Source organism: Candoia aspera, chromosome 1, assembly GCF_035149785.1.
Source record: "Candoia aspera isolate rCanAsp1 chromosome 1, rCanAsp1.hap2, whole genome shotgun sequence".
Lineage (NCBI taxonomy): Eukaryota > Metazoa > Chordata > Lepidosauria > Squamata > Boidae > Candoia > Candoia aspera.
Genome location: NC_086153.1, coordinates 280315778 through 280332622, shown reverse-complemented (window position 1 = coordinate 280332622; position 16845 = coordinate 280315778). Strand labels below are relative to the sequence as shown.

The 16845-nt window shown below is 47.6% G+C and overlaps 1 protein-coding gene across 1 annotated transcript; it reads right to left on the bottom strand.

Moving 5' to 3' along the window:
- Positions 1 to 479: 479 nt before the first annotated feature.
- Positions 480 to 6313, bottom strand: LOC134487114 (uncharacterized). Its single transcript, XM_063288702.1, is given in 6 exon segments — positions 480 to 1071; positions 2220 to 2472; positions 2714 to 3583; positions 3586 to 4154; positions 4289 to 5547; positions 5549 to 6313. Coding segments are annotated over 6 exon segments (4308 nt in total).
- Positions 6314 to 16845: the final 10532 nt, after the last annotated feature.

Sequence of the window (16845 nt, the reverse complement as noted above, 5' to 3'; positions counted from 1 at the left end):
TGCTACATAATATACGTGCATCCTGTTTCTTATCTGCCTGTCCAGCTGCTCCCCAACATACTATACTTGCAACATATAGTTTCCTTGACCCTTATTCCACTTCATTCCCCCCTTTGAAAGTATTCCGCCTTTTCAGGGCAGATTACTTTCACTAAGATCATAACTGGGGATAGACTGATCATCACTGGGGATAGACCGATATTCCCACATGGCCAGGACTTGTGAGGTAGCTTCCCTTTTCGCTAATAGAGAGATACTGTTGGTAATTGCTTTCATGAAAATTGGCAACACACAGGGCAGTATCACACACCCTGCAGTGATCAATCCAATCAAGGCTACGATAGCCTGGAGTCCTGGTAGCTTTGGGAACCATTCCCCAAAAACGTCACCCAAATTCAGTCCTTTCCAGGTCTGTACAGGCACATGGGCTAGTTTCACCATCCTATCTGTGATCTCTTGTACCACTTTTCCACTTTCATCTATTTCAATGCAACAATTTGACAGATTAAATTTTCCACACACTCCTCCTTTTGCTGATAGTCTAGCGCTAAGCGATTTTGCATTATATAGGTTCGTGATTTCACACTCTCCTGTGCTAGCTGCATCAAGCTTTTAACGGTTTCATTAGTAATCATTTCCAAAACTGCCTGCAAGCGTATTAAGCAATTAAGCAAGTATATAGGGGTGCGATAACCATACATTCCATCTTCCGCCCAAGTTGCTGGTCCATATACCTGAACTATTCTTTCTAGGGGCCACTCATCATTATTCCATTTACCAATGCTAGGGACAGCCCTTCTTTTTCGTGTATTTCCGAGCTCGTCATACACTGGGACCCCCAGAACCTGTCGTTGTTTCAGTGGTAACAAAAAGAAACCTGGCCTAATTATTCCCATAACACATGCTCCACACCATTTAGGCAGTAGTTGCGCATAGGCATATTTGCCACAAATCCAATAGAACCCATCAGGGGCTGTCCAAGGGAGGGAAGCATTCTCAGGATCAGTGAGATACGCCAGAAGGGCAATTTTCCTTAATGCCCGTTCACTGTCCCGGGCTGTCCGGTTATCTCTGGACCATCATGAGTCATTATTCCATGAGGAGAGGCACCGCAATGTATCTACTTCCGAGCAATTCTGGGTGTGATTTCGACTGTAACATACCTTTCCTACCAGATTTGATGTTAGGACCCAATTCCCATCTTTTCCAGGAGTGACAGTCAGATTTCCTGCCTGGTGTTGCTCTACTATCATCTGGTAATCTATTTCTTGGGCTTCCCAGGGCCATTTTTCTCCCATATTAGTTCCTCCACATACAAAACAATTCCGGACTTGTAAAGTGGTAGCTATTTCTTCTGCTAGTTTTACAAAGGTGTTAGTTACCTAAACTGGAATATTTTGCATGTTTAATTTAGTCATCTCCTGATAGTACGACCAGAAAATTGTTTTCTTCTGGGAGCCAGAGACCCGCCCGATTAACTTCACTTCTATTTCCGTAATGGGATCGTTCCCTTTTCCCTCTATCCCTATCCCAAACATCCACTTTTTGTCTTCCCAATGCCGTTGTTGAGCATACCAGCTCCCATTTTTTATCTCAATACGGACCAAATTACAAGTGTCTGTCCCGCAGGTGGCCGTGGTGGTAGGCACATTGACAAAGGTTATATTTCTGTGGTCAGTTTGGCCTCCAGTATTCCAAGACACACACGACCACCATTTACACCTTACAGTAGACACTTGGCAGCTGTCGGGAGCACACAAATACTTGTTTTCTGTGGCATAACTCTGTATCTGGGAGATTCCGCCACAGTTACCAACAGCCACCCAGAAATTGGCAGCTGCACAGACATCAAAGGTTACGTGAATTTTCCCTCCTTCTGGGAACTCCAAACTGACGTCCCCAATATTTTCTGGTCTCGTGCCTCCCTGCTAGACTGATGAGTCTTTATTTGTAATGCCCATTGGTTGGGGCTTCGTACAGGGCTGTAGCAGTGGACTTGTCCCTGGCCATCTCTACACTGCCCATACTTAGTTCGGTTATGAAAACATGACGTTAAACTGTGTCGGCATTCTGTGGGTTTCTGGGTATGGTAAACTAAGGTTTTCTCTACCTTGCTTCCTATCCTGGTGGTGTGGGTGCAATTCAAGCAGATGTTCAGACTTCTCCTCCTGCGCCGCATGCTGGGGGCTTTGGCCCTAGCCAAATCGATTCCCCCATACCTGGGGGGAGTGTCCATGAGGAGAGTAACCTGGCATGTTCCTTTCCACCCTTCTTTTAAGTCATCCACTGCTGTTACCTCCGCCTGGGATATGAGGGGTTTTCCACAATCTAGCTGAAGGTTAGGATTTAACGGTGGGTCTCTCTGTGCTTTAGCCCAAAGATTTTCTGAACACATTCCCTTTCGCAGTATCCCTCCCACATGATCGCATATTGTACTTGATTCTCCCACTCTCATGTTTCCTTTACACTGGGCTGTTATCACATGGTCAAATAACAGGGGGTTCCAACAGGGATGCCACCCCTGCACCCACTGTTGGGGTTGAATGGAGATGTGCCTCCCTTCAGGACATTTCGGACCAGGATGGCCTACGTCATAAGAGTAATCAATCCCTATTTTCCACATTTCCCATCTACCAAAATTCGAAATGCAAAAGGTGTTTCCCTTAAAGGAGTTTCCCTTAATTTCCCTCATTCCCCCCCCCCCCAGAGTCACCAGAGTGACGATTATCCACATCCTTTCCAGTGCGTAGAGAGTCAGCTTCTGGGGGTGACCCAGCAGTGGGACGCGATGAAGCTCTCTCGGTTCCTGGTGGCGAGTTTTTAAAGAGTTTAATCCGGAGAGGATTGGCCGTCGGGCACACATGCCACTTCCCTTGGTCCTTGGAAGCCGCCCTCTTTAAACAGGTCCAGTGTATCCAACTTTTCCCTCCGTGTACTTTGACTGCAAGAGGAGAGGACATAATGACAGTATGGGGCCCCTTCCACTGGGGGGTCAAGTTAGAGTATTTCCAATGTTTAACCCACACCTGATCTCCTGGCTGAAACTCATGGCATATAGTATTCAGTGGGGGAGGGACCTGCTCGATCACGTACTGATGGAGCCGGTTCACCGTCCTATTAAGAACTTGCATTTGCTGGATTATTTCGTGGTTCCCTATGGTTCCCTTATGAGTTAAGTTTGGGTATCCCATGAGCTCTTTTTTCAGGACCACCGGGGGTCTGCCGAACATCAGCTCATAGGGGGAGAGTCCAGTTCTCTGTCGTGGAGTGACCCGAATATTGAACAGAACCATAGGAAGGACATTGGGCCACTTGAGCTTGGTCTCCATACACACCTTTGTGAGCTGGGTCTTAATCGTTCGGTTCATTTGTTCCACCCGTCCCACCGACTTCGGGTGAAATTAGCAATGCAACTTCCAATTTATACCTATGAGCCGGCTGACCCCCTGGCTGATTTTATTTGTAAATTCTGGCCCATTATCTGAGGCTATGTTAGAAGGTACCCCGAAATGGGGAATTATATGTTTTAACAGAACTCTTATTACTTCTTTAGCTTGCTTAGTCCGAACTGGAAAAGCTCTGGCCAACCCGAATAGGAGTCAACCAACACCAACAGGGCCCTATATGTCCCTGCCTTAGGGAGATTGGTGAAGTCCATGGTGATAGAATCCATGGGTATATATCCAATGGGTTGCTCTCCCTGTGGTAGGGTTGGCCCTTGTCTGGGGTTGACTCGAGCACAAACAGAGCACTGCTGGGCAGCCCGAGAGGTGTACGCGTGTATGTTGTCGATATAACATTCCTTCAAGATGAACTGAGCTAGCGCCGTTTTCCCCATGTGAGATTGAAGGTGAGTATTCTTAACTAGAGTCCAACTGACAGATTGTGGGACATACGCTCGTCCATCGGGCAGGACATACCACCCACTCTGATAGGTACAGCATAGGTCGTTTTGTGCTTTGGCACTTTCAGTTTGGGTATAGACTGGGTCATATCTCAAGGGGTTGACCGGATATCCCAGAGCCAAGTTAATTGAGACATCTGGGGTGGGTCCCTCCTTAGTTGCGGCTTTCCGGGCTTCCTGGTCCGCCAGGCAATTTCCTACTGCTACTGGGTCATGCCTTTCTGGTGACCTCTGCAGTGCATCACCGCCACTTTGGCCGGCAATTGGACAGCTCCAATGAGTTCTTTGATGATATGCCCATGTTGGATCCACTTGCCTAGCGAGTCGGTAAACCCTCGCTCCTTATAGATTGCGGCGTGTACGTGGATGGTTAGGAAGGCATACTTGCTATCTGTCCATATGTTCACAGTTTCTTCCTCAGCTAACTGCAAACCTCGTTTTAGGGCCCACAGCTCGGCTACCTGGGCACTTGCCCCAGTCGGCAAGGGTCCCACCTCCACAACCTGCACCTGGTCCACTACTGCATATCCTGCGACCCTTTGCCCCTCTGTCATAAAGCTCGAGCCATCTGTGTACCAGTTGTACTTTGCTTCTTTAAGCGGAGTGTCCTTCAAATCTGGGAGACACGAATATTGGGCCTCTAGTAGTTGCAAACAATCATGATTAACGCAGTCGCCAGGAAGAGGAAGCAGGGTAGCAGGGTTCAAATTCTCAGACACTTCCAAACGGAGGTGCAGGTTATCAATTAGCATTGCTTGGTATTGGTATAGCCTTTGGTTGCTGAGCCACAGGTGCCCCTTATTTTCCAGCATAGTCCGGACCGCGTGGGGCGTCTGGATGATGAGGTCAGCAGCAAAAGTGAGTTTAGATGCCTCTTTAGCTAGTAAGGCTATGACGGCCACCACTTTCATGCACTGCGGCCACCCCTTGGCTGGTCCGTCCAATTGTTTGGATAAGTAAGCCACTGGGCGGTGCCATGAGGCGATCTGTTGGGTTAGGACTCCTAAGGCAATGTTCTGTCTAGTGTCAACAAACAGGAAGAATGGTTTTTTCAAATCGGGCAGTCCCAACGCGGGGGCATCCAGCAGAGCGGTTTTTAGCACCAGAAAGGCTTCCTGCTGTGGACTTTCCCAAATGAAAGAGTCTCGGTCACCTCCTCAGGTAGATTGGTATAGTGGGGCTGCTATTATTGCAAAATTGGTGATCCACAAACGACAATACCCCGCAAGCCCTAAGAATCCCCTCAGTTCTCGTCTGTTTGTGGGTTCAGGACTCCTGGCCACCACCTCCTTTCTCTCCCGTCCAAGGGTTCGTTTTCCTTGGGCTAGGTGGTAGCCTAAATACTTAACCTCCTGCTGTACTAATTGAGCCTTTTTCTTTGATGCTCGGTAGCCGGCATCCACCAATAACTCCAGTAGCCTACGGGTGTTTTCCCAGCAATCCCCCTCTGTCCTTCCAGTCACTAATACGCCATCAACATATTGGAGCAGGACATCATCACGCCGCACCGGATGAAAGTATTTAAGGTCTTCTCCCAGCACGGCCCCAAATAGGGTGGGTGAGTTCTTAAAACCCTGGGCCAGCCGGGTCCACGTGTATTGTCTCCTTCTCCCTGACGTTGGGTCTTCCTACTCAAAGGCAAAAAAGGGGTTGGCTCTTGGTGTGTATTGGGATTGTGAAAAACGCATCCTTCAAGTCAATCACTGAGAAGTATGTAGCAGAGGCAGGTATGGTACTTAATAGGGTGTATGGATTCGGAACTACCGGGTGGATTGTCTCTGTGGTCTCGTTGACAGGCCTCAAATCTTGCACGGGGCGATATGACCCGTCAGGCTTTTGAACGGGTAAGATTGCTGTATTCCAAGATGAGGTTGTCAGGACCAGAATCCCTGCTTCTAGGTATGTAGCAATTAAAGCCTGGATTGACTGAACAGCTCCTCGGGTATAATATCGCCGTTGAACCTGTACCAGCTGATGGTTCCACTTTGTTGGGATTATCAGTGGTGCCTGGTACTGGGCTAACCCAGGGGGGTTATCTTCAGCCCACAGCCCTGGGACTTGGAACTCCTGCCACTTGTCATCTATCTGCTTTTCCCTCAGACACATAAGTCTCCACGCTTTTTCTGGGTCATGGGCCATTTGAAGGGTTGACCCATGCAGAGAAAAACTAATTATTGCGCCCAATTTGGTTAACATATCTCTGCCCATAAGGGGCATTGGGCACTCAGGTATGTACAAAAATTCATGAACTATATTCTTTCCTCCCACTTTGCAGCGCATTGGATTTAGAAATGGGCGCTGCCCGACTTCGCCCCCCACTCCCTGCACAGTCATGGCTTTTTTCCCTACGGTTGTCATCCGAGTATTTACCACCGAGGCCCCAGCCCCCGTATCGATTAAGAATTTCATAGGGGTCTTCCCCACCCTGACAGTGACCGTAGGCTTGGGGGGTGGGACCCGGTCGCCTGGTTGCCGTCAGTAGGTCCAATCTGTCTCGGCCAATCCTATGACCTCCGGGTCGGTCCTTCCAGGGCTCAACCCATCCCTTCTTCTTCCTCTATTCATTCTTCCTCTCTCACTTTGGCTTCCCCGCCCCCCCTGCATACCCCTTCCTCTAGAATATCCCATCTCTCATCCTTCACCACGACGCCTAGGACATTCATTTTTCCAGTGTCCCTCCTCTTTACAAATGGCACACTGGTTAGGTCCCAACTGTACTCATCCCATGGCTACAGCCAGCAAAGCTGCCTGGTTCTTCATCCTTTCTTCTGCTTTTCCTTCTTCTACCTTGTCTCTATTCACATACACTTTCTTAGCTACCTCCATCAACTCACTGGTATTTTTCCCCAACGCTCCCTCCAATCTCTGAGCTTTCGTCGGATGTCAGGGGCGCTTTGGGCAATGAACTTTTCGTTCAGCATCATTCGGTGGTCTGGATCTCTTATATTTAACTGAGCATATTATTCATACGCACTAACGAGCCTGCCTAAAAATGCCTCTGGGCTTTCCTGGGGCCCTTGAATCACCATAGCTGGTTTGGTAAAATTAACTGGGGGTTTTCCAGCAGCATGTAAGGCCCGCAGTGTCAGGTTACGATACTCATGCAGGGCAGTTTGGTGCAAGGGATTATTAGGGTCCCACTGAGGATTCACTTCAGCTGTCTTCTCTGTCCTCTCTCGGGCGTCTTGGGGATACATTTCCCTCAAGATCTTATCCTTTTTGGCTTTCCATTTTTCCCTGTCCTCCGGAGTCAGCAAGGTTCCTAGCAGTTGCTGGATATCCTCCCATGATGGTAAGTGGGTCAGCATTATGGTATCTAAAAGCTCACAAACTTCCCAGGGCTTTTCAGAAAATGGTCCATAATGTTGCTTCCAATTTAGGATATCGGTAGTTGTAAAGGGAGTATATTGAAAGATTGAAGTGAGGACTGGTTCTCCCTGAGCGTTTGTCCCCCTTTCTTGAACTTGCCTCAATGGGGCCAACAGCTGGGGCTCAGATCGCTGGTGGAATCTTGACCGCGTTCTCCTGGCTACCGGATCACTCTGAGGTGGACCCTCATCCTCAGTACTTGATCCTTCAGTCTTAACCGTTTTCTTTATTTGAGCTTTTGGCTTTGCACCCCCATCCCCCCTTATGGACCTCTGGCTGCCTATTGGTTGAGGTACTCCCTGGGTGGGGGCATAGGGGGGTGGATTTCCCCTTAGAACCTCATCTTCAGGCTGGGTTAGAATTGGGGGCTTGGTTTTATTCTCTTGCTTCTTTTTCGTTACACAAACCTGAGTGCACTTGGTTACACATTGAACTAGCCACGCGGATCTCCGCCTTACAGCGAATCGCCACTGATCTATGTACTGAAACTGATCCCAATGTCCATCTTCGGTCACCTTCTGATGGACTTTACTAATAACATTAGAATTGAACGTCCCCTCTTCTGGCCAGCCGACTCCAAAGGTGGGCCACTCATTTCTACAAAAAATCTTCAGAGTGTCTGGGTCGGCCGGGGGATCTCCATAATTTCCACCAAAGGCGTCAGAAAAGTTTCTCACCATACACTTTAGTGGGGTGTCAGGGGTGCTATTTCCTCCCCCCATTTTCCTCTATAACCTTAGGTTTGGGGCAATCTAATCACCCCCCTTTTTCTCTGCAAACTTCACCGCCCCCGTCCGGTCTCCCAGCGATCGCTGGCTGTCTTTAAAGACTAGGGATGACGGTATTTGCGTGAAAAAGGGTTTCTCGGACCTATCTCTTCCTCCTATTGTGCCCTCCCTGGGTTCCTTACACACTACAGCCGACCTGTGGCACCAGACTTTCAACGGCTACCAACAGGAACTGCGACTGTTTAACCACCCACACAACCTATATGGACTTCATTAGGCACGCCAGCCCGAGTCCAGGGGGGTGTACCGTCCCCCTCTTCTATCCTCAAGCAGGATAGGTACCCCTTAGTTTAAGTATATACTTGCCTCAGTTATCTTGGTTCCACGTTCACTCAGCCCGTCATTCGCACCACGCCGGCCGGCTCTTCATTCAGACTTCTCTTTTCCTTTTCATGAAGGGTTTTTGGAATCAGGAGGAGGTATCCCTGGGACCGAACCGTCGACTCGGTCGAGACCTTCGGGAGAATTCTCCCACGGCGCCTAGGCATCGACTCCAGGCGGCGGCTCTGTGCCTTGGGGTTCCTCCCGTTCCAGCGAAAGATCGCCCTCGAGCAGTCCCATCTGGGTCGCCAGAATTGTTGTAGAAATGAAGACTAGGACGCTCGAGTCTTCATTCAGGAAAAGAGTTTAATGTGCGCACAGGTTCAGACAAGCTCAAGCTTCAAATTCTGAACCCCAAAGGTTCGGGGTCCTACCTCTTTTATACCCCCTCCTTAATGATTGCTTAGCATAGAATAAGTGACAACCTCAAGATATATGGTATATGTTTAAAAACGGGTCTGGTGGGAGTCTGGTGGTCTTCCTGTTCCTTATCTTTGTTCATTTAACTGCTACATAATATATGTGCATTCTGTTTCTTATCTGCCTGTCCAGCTGCTCCCCAACATACTATACTTGCAACATATAGTTTCCTTGACCCTTATTCCACCTCACTAGCAGCCCTTGTCTAGAATTGGTTGCACAAAAAAGCTTCTTTAATGCTTTTTCCTATGTTCTCTAGTTTATCAATAAAAGTTACAAGAAACTTAACTATAAATTAACTGTTTGGTTCTAATCTTCTTTGGTTTGGCTTTTAAGGTGGGCCTTACTTCCTTGCAAGCAAGCTTAGCCATCCTGCTAATCACTCCATTATCCTTCAAGCGCATATGTGATTTCAAAAGTAATATAAAAGGGCAAGGAGTGAAGATTGATTATTAGATTTTATTGTGAGCAAATGTCTTGTCAGTTAACGTTCATTTAAGCTTATAGGAGTTAGAGTTAATTCAATCTGTATCAATGATGATACAGTAGTATCTAGATGGGATGAGAATGTCACATGAATTTCTTGTCAGGCTACCCATCATAGGGGCATCCTCTTCTTGCTTGATTTATATTATATAATAGAACAAAATGGAGCATATTATATATAGCCTAGCAGGATAATTTATCTTTGAAATTATTCCAATTTCTATTAATTTTTTTTTTTGAAATATTCCCATTGCTCAAGCAAGTAGAGAAATTTTATGAGGGATGTAAAATTGCTTTGGCTGAATCAGTATTGCATCCATCTACATAATTTTATGCATCAAATTTGGAAAGAACATCCTGGAAACTTGGTTATTTGCTAGTTTTTTACCTATACTTCAAGAAGAGTCTTCAAAGATAAATGCTAAATTCATGAAAACTTATTAATAGATTGGCCATGAGGACTGTGTTAGAATTCTAATGCAGTCAGTCTCAGTTCAGTGAAGGCATTAAATAGGCTAAGGAAGGGGTTTATAGAAATAAACAGAACCTATGCATTATTTTTATTATTTTGACTGCTTGTTTTTAGATTCACAATGTTTTGTTTTGTTTTTTTAACAATTTTCCCACTCTGTTTAAGCTGTCATTGAAGTACCCCAATCTTAGGAAGCTAAGCGATATATTAAGAAAATAAAACAAAAAAATACAGCACCACACCACACAGAAGACATGTAAGCAGTCCCAGATGCAGATCCTGACATTTTCTTCATTTATATGTTCAGATATGTTAACACAAGACATGTCAGCATGATATAAGTTGTTAATGAGCAGACTCAGAATGCCAGAGCAAGATTAAAAACAAATATGTTTGGCTGGCATCTTTCTGGACACATTTTATAATGGCTAAGGACAAATTGAAGAAAATGCAAACGTTACTACTAATAATTGTTGATTCCAAGGTCTACAGGGTGAAATGCTTACCATTTTGTAGGAAAAAAAATATTACAGTGCTCATTTATTAGGAAAGAGGTCACTGCCATTTTAATTAACGGCTTTGGAAATGCGGGGAATCGCCTGATACTCCCATTAGCCTGAGAGGTAAAATGTCAGCCCAGCAGGAGCACTGAACAAACCTCAACATCCTACATGGTATCTGGGTTTGCAGCTTTCAGCAGCCGCTTGGAATCCTTTTCTGTTGAAAGGTGTGCATAACTTCCTGATCCAGAACTTACCATATTATACACCTCAGTGTTGTTGCGTGTTCTACTTCATCCACCTTGAAGTCCATTATATGGTCAGCACTGGGGTTTCAGAAACAATGACAGCACTGTATTGAGATCCTCCATCCTGGTAGCTCTGCAAACCACATAAGCTTATGTCTGACCATAGGCATTCAGGCCAGAAAGTTAGGCAAGCTCTGTGGTTGATATTATTTTATGACTGGAATGTATCCTTTACCTTGGGCATCATGGGTTATTGTTTCTAACTTTTAGGTTTTTAATTTTTGCATGCTGTCTAGAGTCATTGTTGTGAGATGGGATGTGACGAACCTGACTCCATTACTGCACAGCTAGATTGCATGTCTCTCACGTAGCCTCAGAATGCTGTATATTCCCTTATAAGGGCATGACTTGTATTTCCCTATTCTCTTTGTACTCACTCCCCCGCCCTGATAGAACTGCTGAATAAAAGGAGGTGGGGGCGTGGCACCAGGAGGCAGTACCAGCAACCTCCTGAGATGTGGCGTCTCTCACCACAAAAGAATCCTGTACCTACCGTTGTTTTTTCGACCTCACCCTTGCGAGGGAATCGTTGGCTCATTCCCCCCCAGGGAATCCCATAGACCGAAGGGCGAAGGACTGGTCGCGCGACGCGACAACTGGGGGCTCGTCCGGGATCCCTTCGGTCTCACAGTGTGATCTCTGTCTAGAGGTGCACTGCCTTCACTCTCGTTACTACGCACCTGGCAAAGGCTCTGCAATCGTAAGTAATGGGCTCCCCACTCTCCAAAGTTTCGTCAGTTCATAGGGACGAACTTTATGATTTAGTGAAGAAGGCTAACTCTTGTCAAAAGGCTAACGGTACGACCATCTTTCCCATTTCAAAAAATTCGGTGACTCAACTCCTACTGTACATGGAGAGACACTGCCCTGTCTATCCTTCAGAGGGGTCGCTCAAAGCATCCACTTGGGAAAGGATAGGAAAATATTTTCATGATACCCCACGAGCACCCGTGCCTATTCTGACTGCCTGGAAGGCTGTTATGGCGGCCATCAACACTCTTTTCCCTCCCCCGTCTTCCCCGGAGACTTGCCCTTCTCCTCCCGACCCAAAAACCCCACCCCCTCTTGCCGCCCATCTCGATGCTGCCTCACCACCACCCCCTCCATACCCAGCCGTTCCTCCTCCCCCTTCAGCTCCAACCCCCGACTCCCCTCAACACCACCCCCTAGGAGGCGCCATCACTGAACTCCTCTCCTCCCCCCTCTCATTGGAAATGGAGAGTCCCTCTGCCTTTCCCATGACCATCGGCCTAGGGGCGGCGGGAGGAAATTTGTATAACAATATTGAACTTAAGGTTTTGAAACAAATCAAAGATGCTGTAACCACCTACGGCTTGCACTCTCCTTTTACTAGGGGAGTTTTAGACTCTTTAGTTACTGCTAACACTGTTATGTTATTGTATGATTGGAAAATGCTTTTTTCTATGCTTATGACCCCGGCGCAATACGTTGTGTGGCAATCTGAATACGACAAAGGGGTGGAAGTAGAAATTAGAAGAGGTCTTCCCGCAGGGGTGACCGCAGATCAATTATTAGGAAAGGGACAATTCGCAACCTTAGTCCAGCAACAGAACTCCCCCCGTCGTTGTTTTGCTATCATTCACATGTGCGCCATGAATGCTCTCAAAAGAGTGGATGATTCCGACTCTCAATCCACCCAAACGTTTTTGAAAATAATGCAAGAACCAAATGAACCATATGCTTCCTTCATAAGTCGCCTTCAGATTGCTTTAGACCGACAAATTGATAATGCCACGGCTAAACAAGAGCTGCTAATGAAACTTGCTTTCTCTAACGCTAATCATGACTGCCAGACCATTCTGCAACCCGCAGTCAATCAACCGGGTGTAAAGCTTGCAGACTTCCTGCAACTCTGCAGAATCGTTGGTACCACCTCTCATAAAGTGAGCGCTCTCGCTGCCGCCATTACCACCTCGCTACCTTCTACTAACCCCTCCCCTCAGCTCCATTCCCCGGAAGCCCTCGCAATCACTCGTCATGGAAATTGCTTCAATTGTGGGAAGCCGGGCCACTTTAAGAATCAATGCCGTGCACCCGGGGGAGGTGGGGCGCCCCCTTCCACTCAAAGGGGGCCGCCCCCCCCCTCCAAACCTAAAACTCCTTGTCCCAGGTGCCGCAAAGGCTATCATTGGGCTTCGCAATGTCGCAACAACTCCTCCCCTCACCAGCCTTCGGAAAACTAGATCGGGGGTTGTCAGCTAACCCCGCCCCAAAGGCTGAATTACCCATCACCAACTTCCCTGTGGAGTTGGCAGAGGATCTTTTGTATGACGATCCGGGGGCTGTCCTTTCCCTTCCTCTTGTTGTCACGCTGCATAAACCCCTCCCTCCTCTTACCCCTGCTTTGCTTATTCCCAACTCCTCGCTCACGCTTGAGGGAATGGTTGCTGCTCCCTATTTGTATGACTCGTCAGATTTGACACAAATTGCTCTGGCAGGAGTGGGAGATAGGTGCTTTTCCTTAGATAAAGGAACAATTGTCGCCACGCTCATACTTCTCCCTTCTCCTGATATGCCATCATTGTTTGCCTTGCAGCAACCAGTCCAAACCTCTAAACCCACCCTCCTTGTCACACTAAATGGTCGCTCTTTCGAAGGCTTGATTGACACCGGCGCCGACGTCTCTGTCATTCGTTCCGCTGAATGGCCCTCCTCCTGGCCTATCGCCGAAGCCTCCTCGGTGCAAGGAGTAGGCGGAGCACAGGCCGCTAAGGTCAGCTCTCATTGGCTTTCTGCTGTGACTGCTCATTCTCATATTACAGCTTATCTAAAGCCTTATATCTTGCCTTTGCACTGTAACCTATGGGGCCGTGACTTGCTTTCACAGTTCCACGCTTTTATTCAACTTCCCTAATGGCTTTACAGGACCCTTTAGGGTCTCTCTCTCTCTCTCTCAAAACCTCTGTGCCGGTATGGGTTGATCAATGGCCACTCACCAAAGAGAAACTGGACGCCTTACATATTTTGGTCCAACAGCAGTTAATTGAAGGCCATATCGAAACCTCCACCAGCCCATACAATACTCCGGTATTTGTCATCAAAAAGAAGTCTGGCAAATGGCGCCTCCTACAGGATCTTAGGGCTATCAACACCATCCTTCAGCCCATGGGACCTTTGCAGTGTGGACTTCCCAACCCCAACTTGATTCCGGAAGGACACGACCTTATTGTAATAGACCTCAAGGATTGTTTTTTTTCCATACCTTTGGCACAAAAGGACAGAATTATTTTCGCATTTACGGTACCGGAACTTAACAATTCAAAGCCTACTGCTCGGTACCAGTGGAAGGTCCTCCCACAAGGCATGTTGAACTCACCCACAATGTGCCAATTTTTTGTCGATAAAGCATTGCAACCCTATAGATCCCAATTTTCGCATTTTCTTGTGTATCATTATATGGATGACATTTTAGTCGCTGCTGAGGGCCCAAAAGGGACAGTTCAAAAAACTTTTCCTATTCTTTTAGCCACCCTAGCAACGGCAGGGTTGCACGTTGCACCAGAAAAGGTCCAGTCTCGTTATCCAATGCAATATCTAGGCCACAAAGTTTTAGCCTCCACGGCTGCCCCACTACTACCTATGCTCACGCTTCCCCAGCCGACCACCTTGGTCCAATTACAACAATGTCTGGGGGTTATTAACTGGGCCCGCGCATACCTCGCTTTAACTACACCCATGTTATCACCTTTATTCCAAGCGTTAGTGGGTTTGACAAACCCAGCTGACAAGGTGTACCTTACAGAACAACAATTGCATGCCTTACAACAGGTCAATGCCGTCCTTACGACCCAATGGGTGGACCGTGCGCTCACTGACAAACCACCCTCTCTTGCCATTCTTTCAACACGTCAATTATTAACTGCCATCATTGTCCAAACGTCTGATAACAAACATCTACATATTTTAGAATGGCTACACTTGCCACACACACCTAAGACATCCATCATCACCAGAGCAGCACAAATGGCCTCTCTTGTTGAGAAAGGCCGGAAGAGGATTAGAGCCCTAATGGGACTGGATGTTTCCACCCTGTACATTCCCCTTAAGGTTACTCAATGGGAACCCCTCCTACAAAACTCCACTGCACTGCAGGATGCCTTGGAGGACTGGTGTGGCCAGGTGTCATGCCATCTTCCCCCTGATCCTCGATTGCAACTGTTGCGAACAGTACCCTTCACACTAACCTCGCCGTTCGTTCAGCAGCCACTCAAGGAAGCCCTCACTGTTTTTACAGACGGCTCCAAAACCATAGGGGCTTGTACATGGAAAAATAATTGCAAATGGCATAAACGCCTAACAGGCCCACAAGCATCTGCCCAACAGGCTGAGTTAGCCGCTTTTCTGTTAGCCTTGTCTCTTTTCCCAGAACAGCCTTTGAATGTTATATTAGATAGTATGTATGTCACTCAAATGGCTGTGGCCATGTTTGATGCATATATTTCCCCTGTTACCCCCCCCTCTCTCATGACGCTTTTTTTGCAGCTTCAAACTCTCCTGAAGGACAGAACATCCCCTTTGTTTGTAGCGCATATTAGAAGCCACCAACAGCTACCCGGTTTCCTGTCCGAAGGCAACCACATGGCAGATGAGGCTTGCAAAATTATGGCCTCTTCCCCTCTTCCTCCGCAGCTTTTAGCAGGGGACAGCCATGCTTATTTCCACCAAAATAAAAAAGCATTGGTGCGCCAATTTGGCATTACATATCAAGAAGCTACCGCCATTCTTCAACAATGTCCAACCTGCAGTTTGCAGGCAAAGTGCATCCCTGAGGGAGTTAATCCCAGGGGTATCCAAGCTTGTGACACATGGCAGATGGATGTCACTCATTATCCCTCTTTTGCACCTTGGAAGTATATCCATGTATCTGTGGATACTTATTCGGGATTCATCCTGGCAACTTTGCAAAGAGGAGAAGCCACGAAAAACGTAATCAATCATTGTATTCGCACTTTCGTCACATCGGGATGTCCCAAAACTTTGAAAACTGACAATGGCCCTGCTTACGTCAGCACTCCCTTTGCTGAGTTTTGCCGTAAGTGGTCCATTACCCACAGATTCGGTATACCATTCAACAGCCAAGGTCAGGCTATTGTGGAAAGGGCTAACCAGACCCTAAAGAATGCCCTTGATCGGCAAACGGGGAAAAAGGCCTTAGGCCCCCCAAGCCTCCCGATGTTACAAAATATCCTTAATCTCACCTTGTTTACCTTAAATTTCCTTAATCTTACCGGTACCCCCCCTGCTACGGCCGCATCTCGACACTTTTCTAAGCCAGTAGTTCCCTCTTCCCGTCCCCTTGTTTATTTTAGGCAACTGCCCAGCCCTGAGTGGAAAGGCCCTGCGCAACTCGTCACCTGGGGAAAAGGCTACGCTGCTGTGCAACTTCCTGATCGAGTGCTCTGGGTTCCTGCTCGCTGTATCCGGCCATATCATGGGCAGCCTCCTGACAAGCACCTCCTTGACCCTCCTTCTCTGTTATCTCTCTTCCTTCTTTGCTCCCCTCACAACGAACCCTAAAACAACCTCTCTCATTCGAACCCATCGTTTACGCTACCCTGCCACCATCGGCCGCAGCTCAGCATCCAACGCCATGGAATGTCTTCAACGCTCTCCCATCAAAAGAAAAGGCACCTTCTGGCGCTGGTTTCGCAACAACACTCTTCTCCAAGATGGCGATTCCTACTCCATCACTTATCACTTTCGCCAAACTACCCTTGCTATCACCAACGTACAGTTGACCGATCTAGGACAATATCACTGTGAAATAACAAAATTAATTAAGGGGTTCGCCACCTCATCTCGCCTTACGCTCACCTTGTTTCAACTCTCCCTTCCTGAGCCCGCCCGTTGGCAGGGACGACGCCTGCTGGCATCTGACGCCCAGGGATCGCATCGCCCTTACAATATCACCTGGACAATCCGCGATGCCTTGGGTCAGATCCTGAATACCTCCTTTTGTTATAGCCCAATTGTATCTTGCTTCCCTAACCTGTATTTTGATTTTTCAGAAATGCTTTTAGGGGTGACAGCCTACAGGAAGCTAGACGGCTTCCCACAGCCCACCCACTCCATCGTTAAAAGCCATCCCCTCTACGTGTGCCCAGGACATGACACCCGCCCTGACCACGTGCACGACTGCGGAGGCTTAGCAGATTATTTTTGCAAGTCTTGGTCCTGCGTTTCCACCGGCCACATCTACTGGACCCCTCCGTATAAGACCGATTACATCACTCTCACTCGGTTGAGAGAGGACATT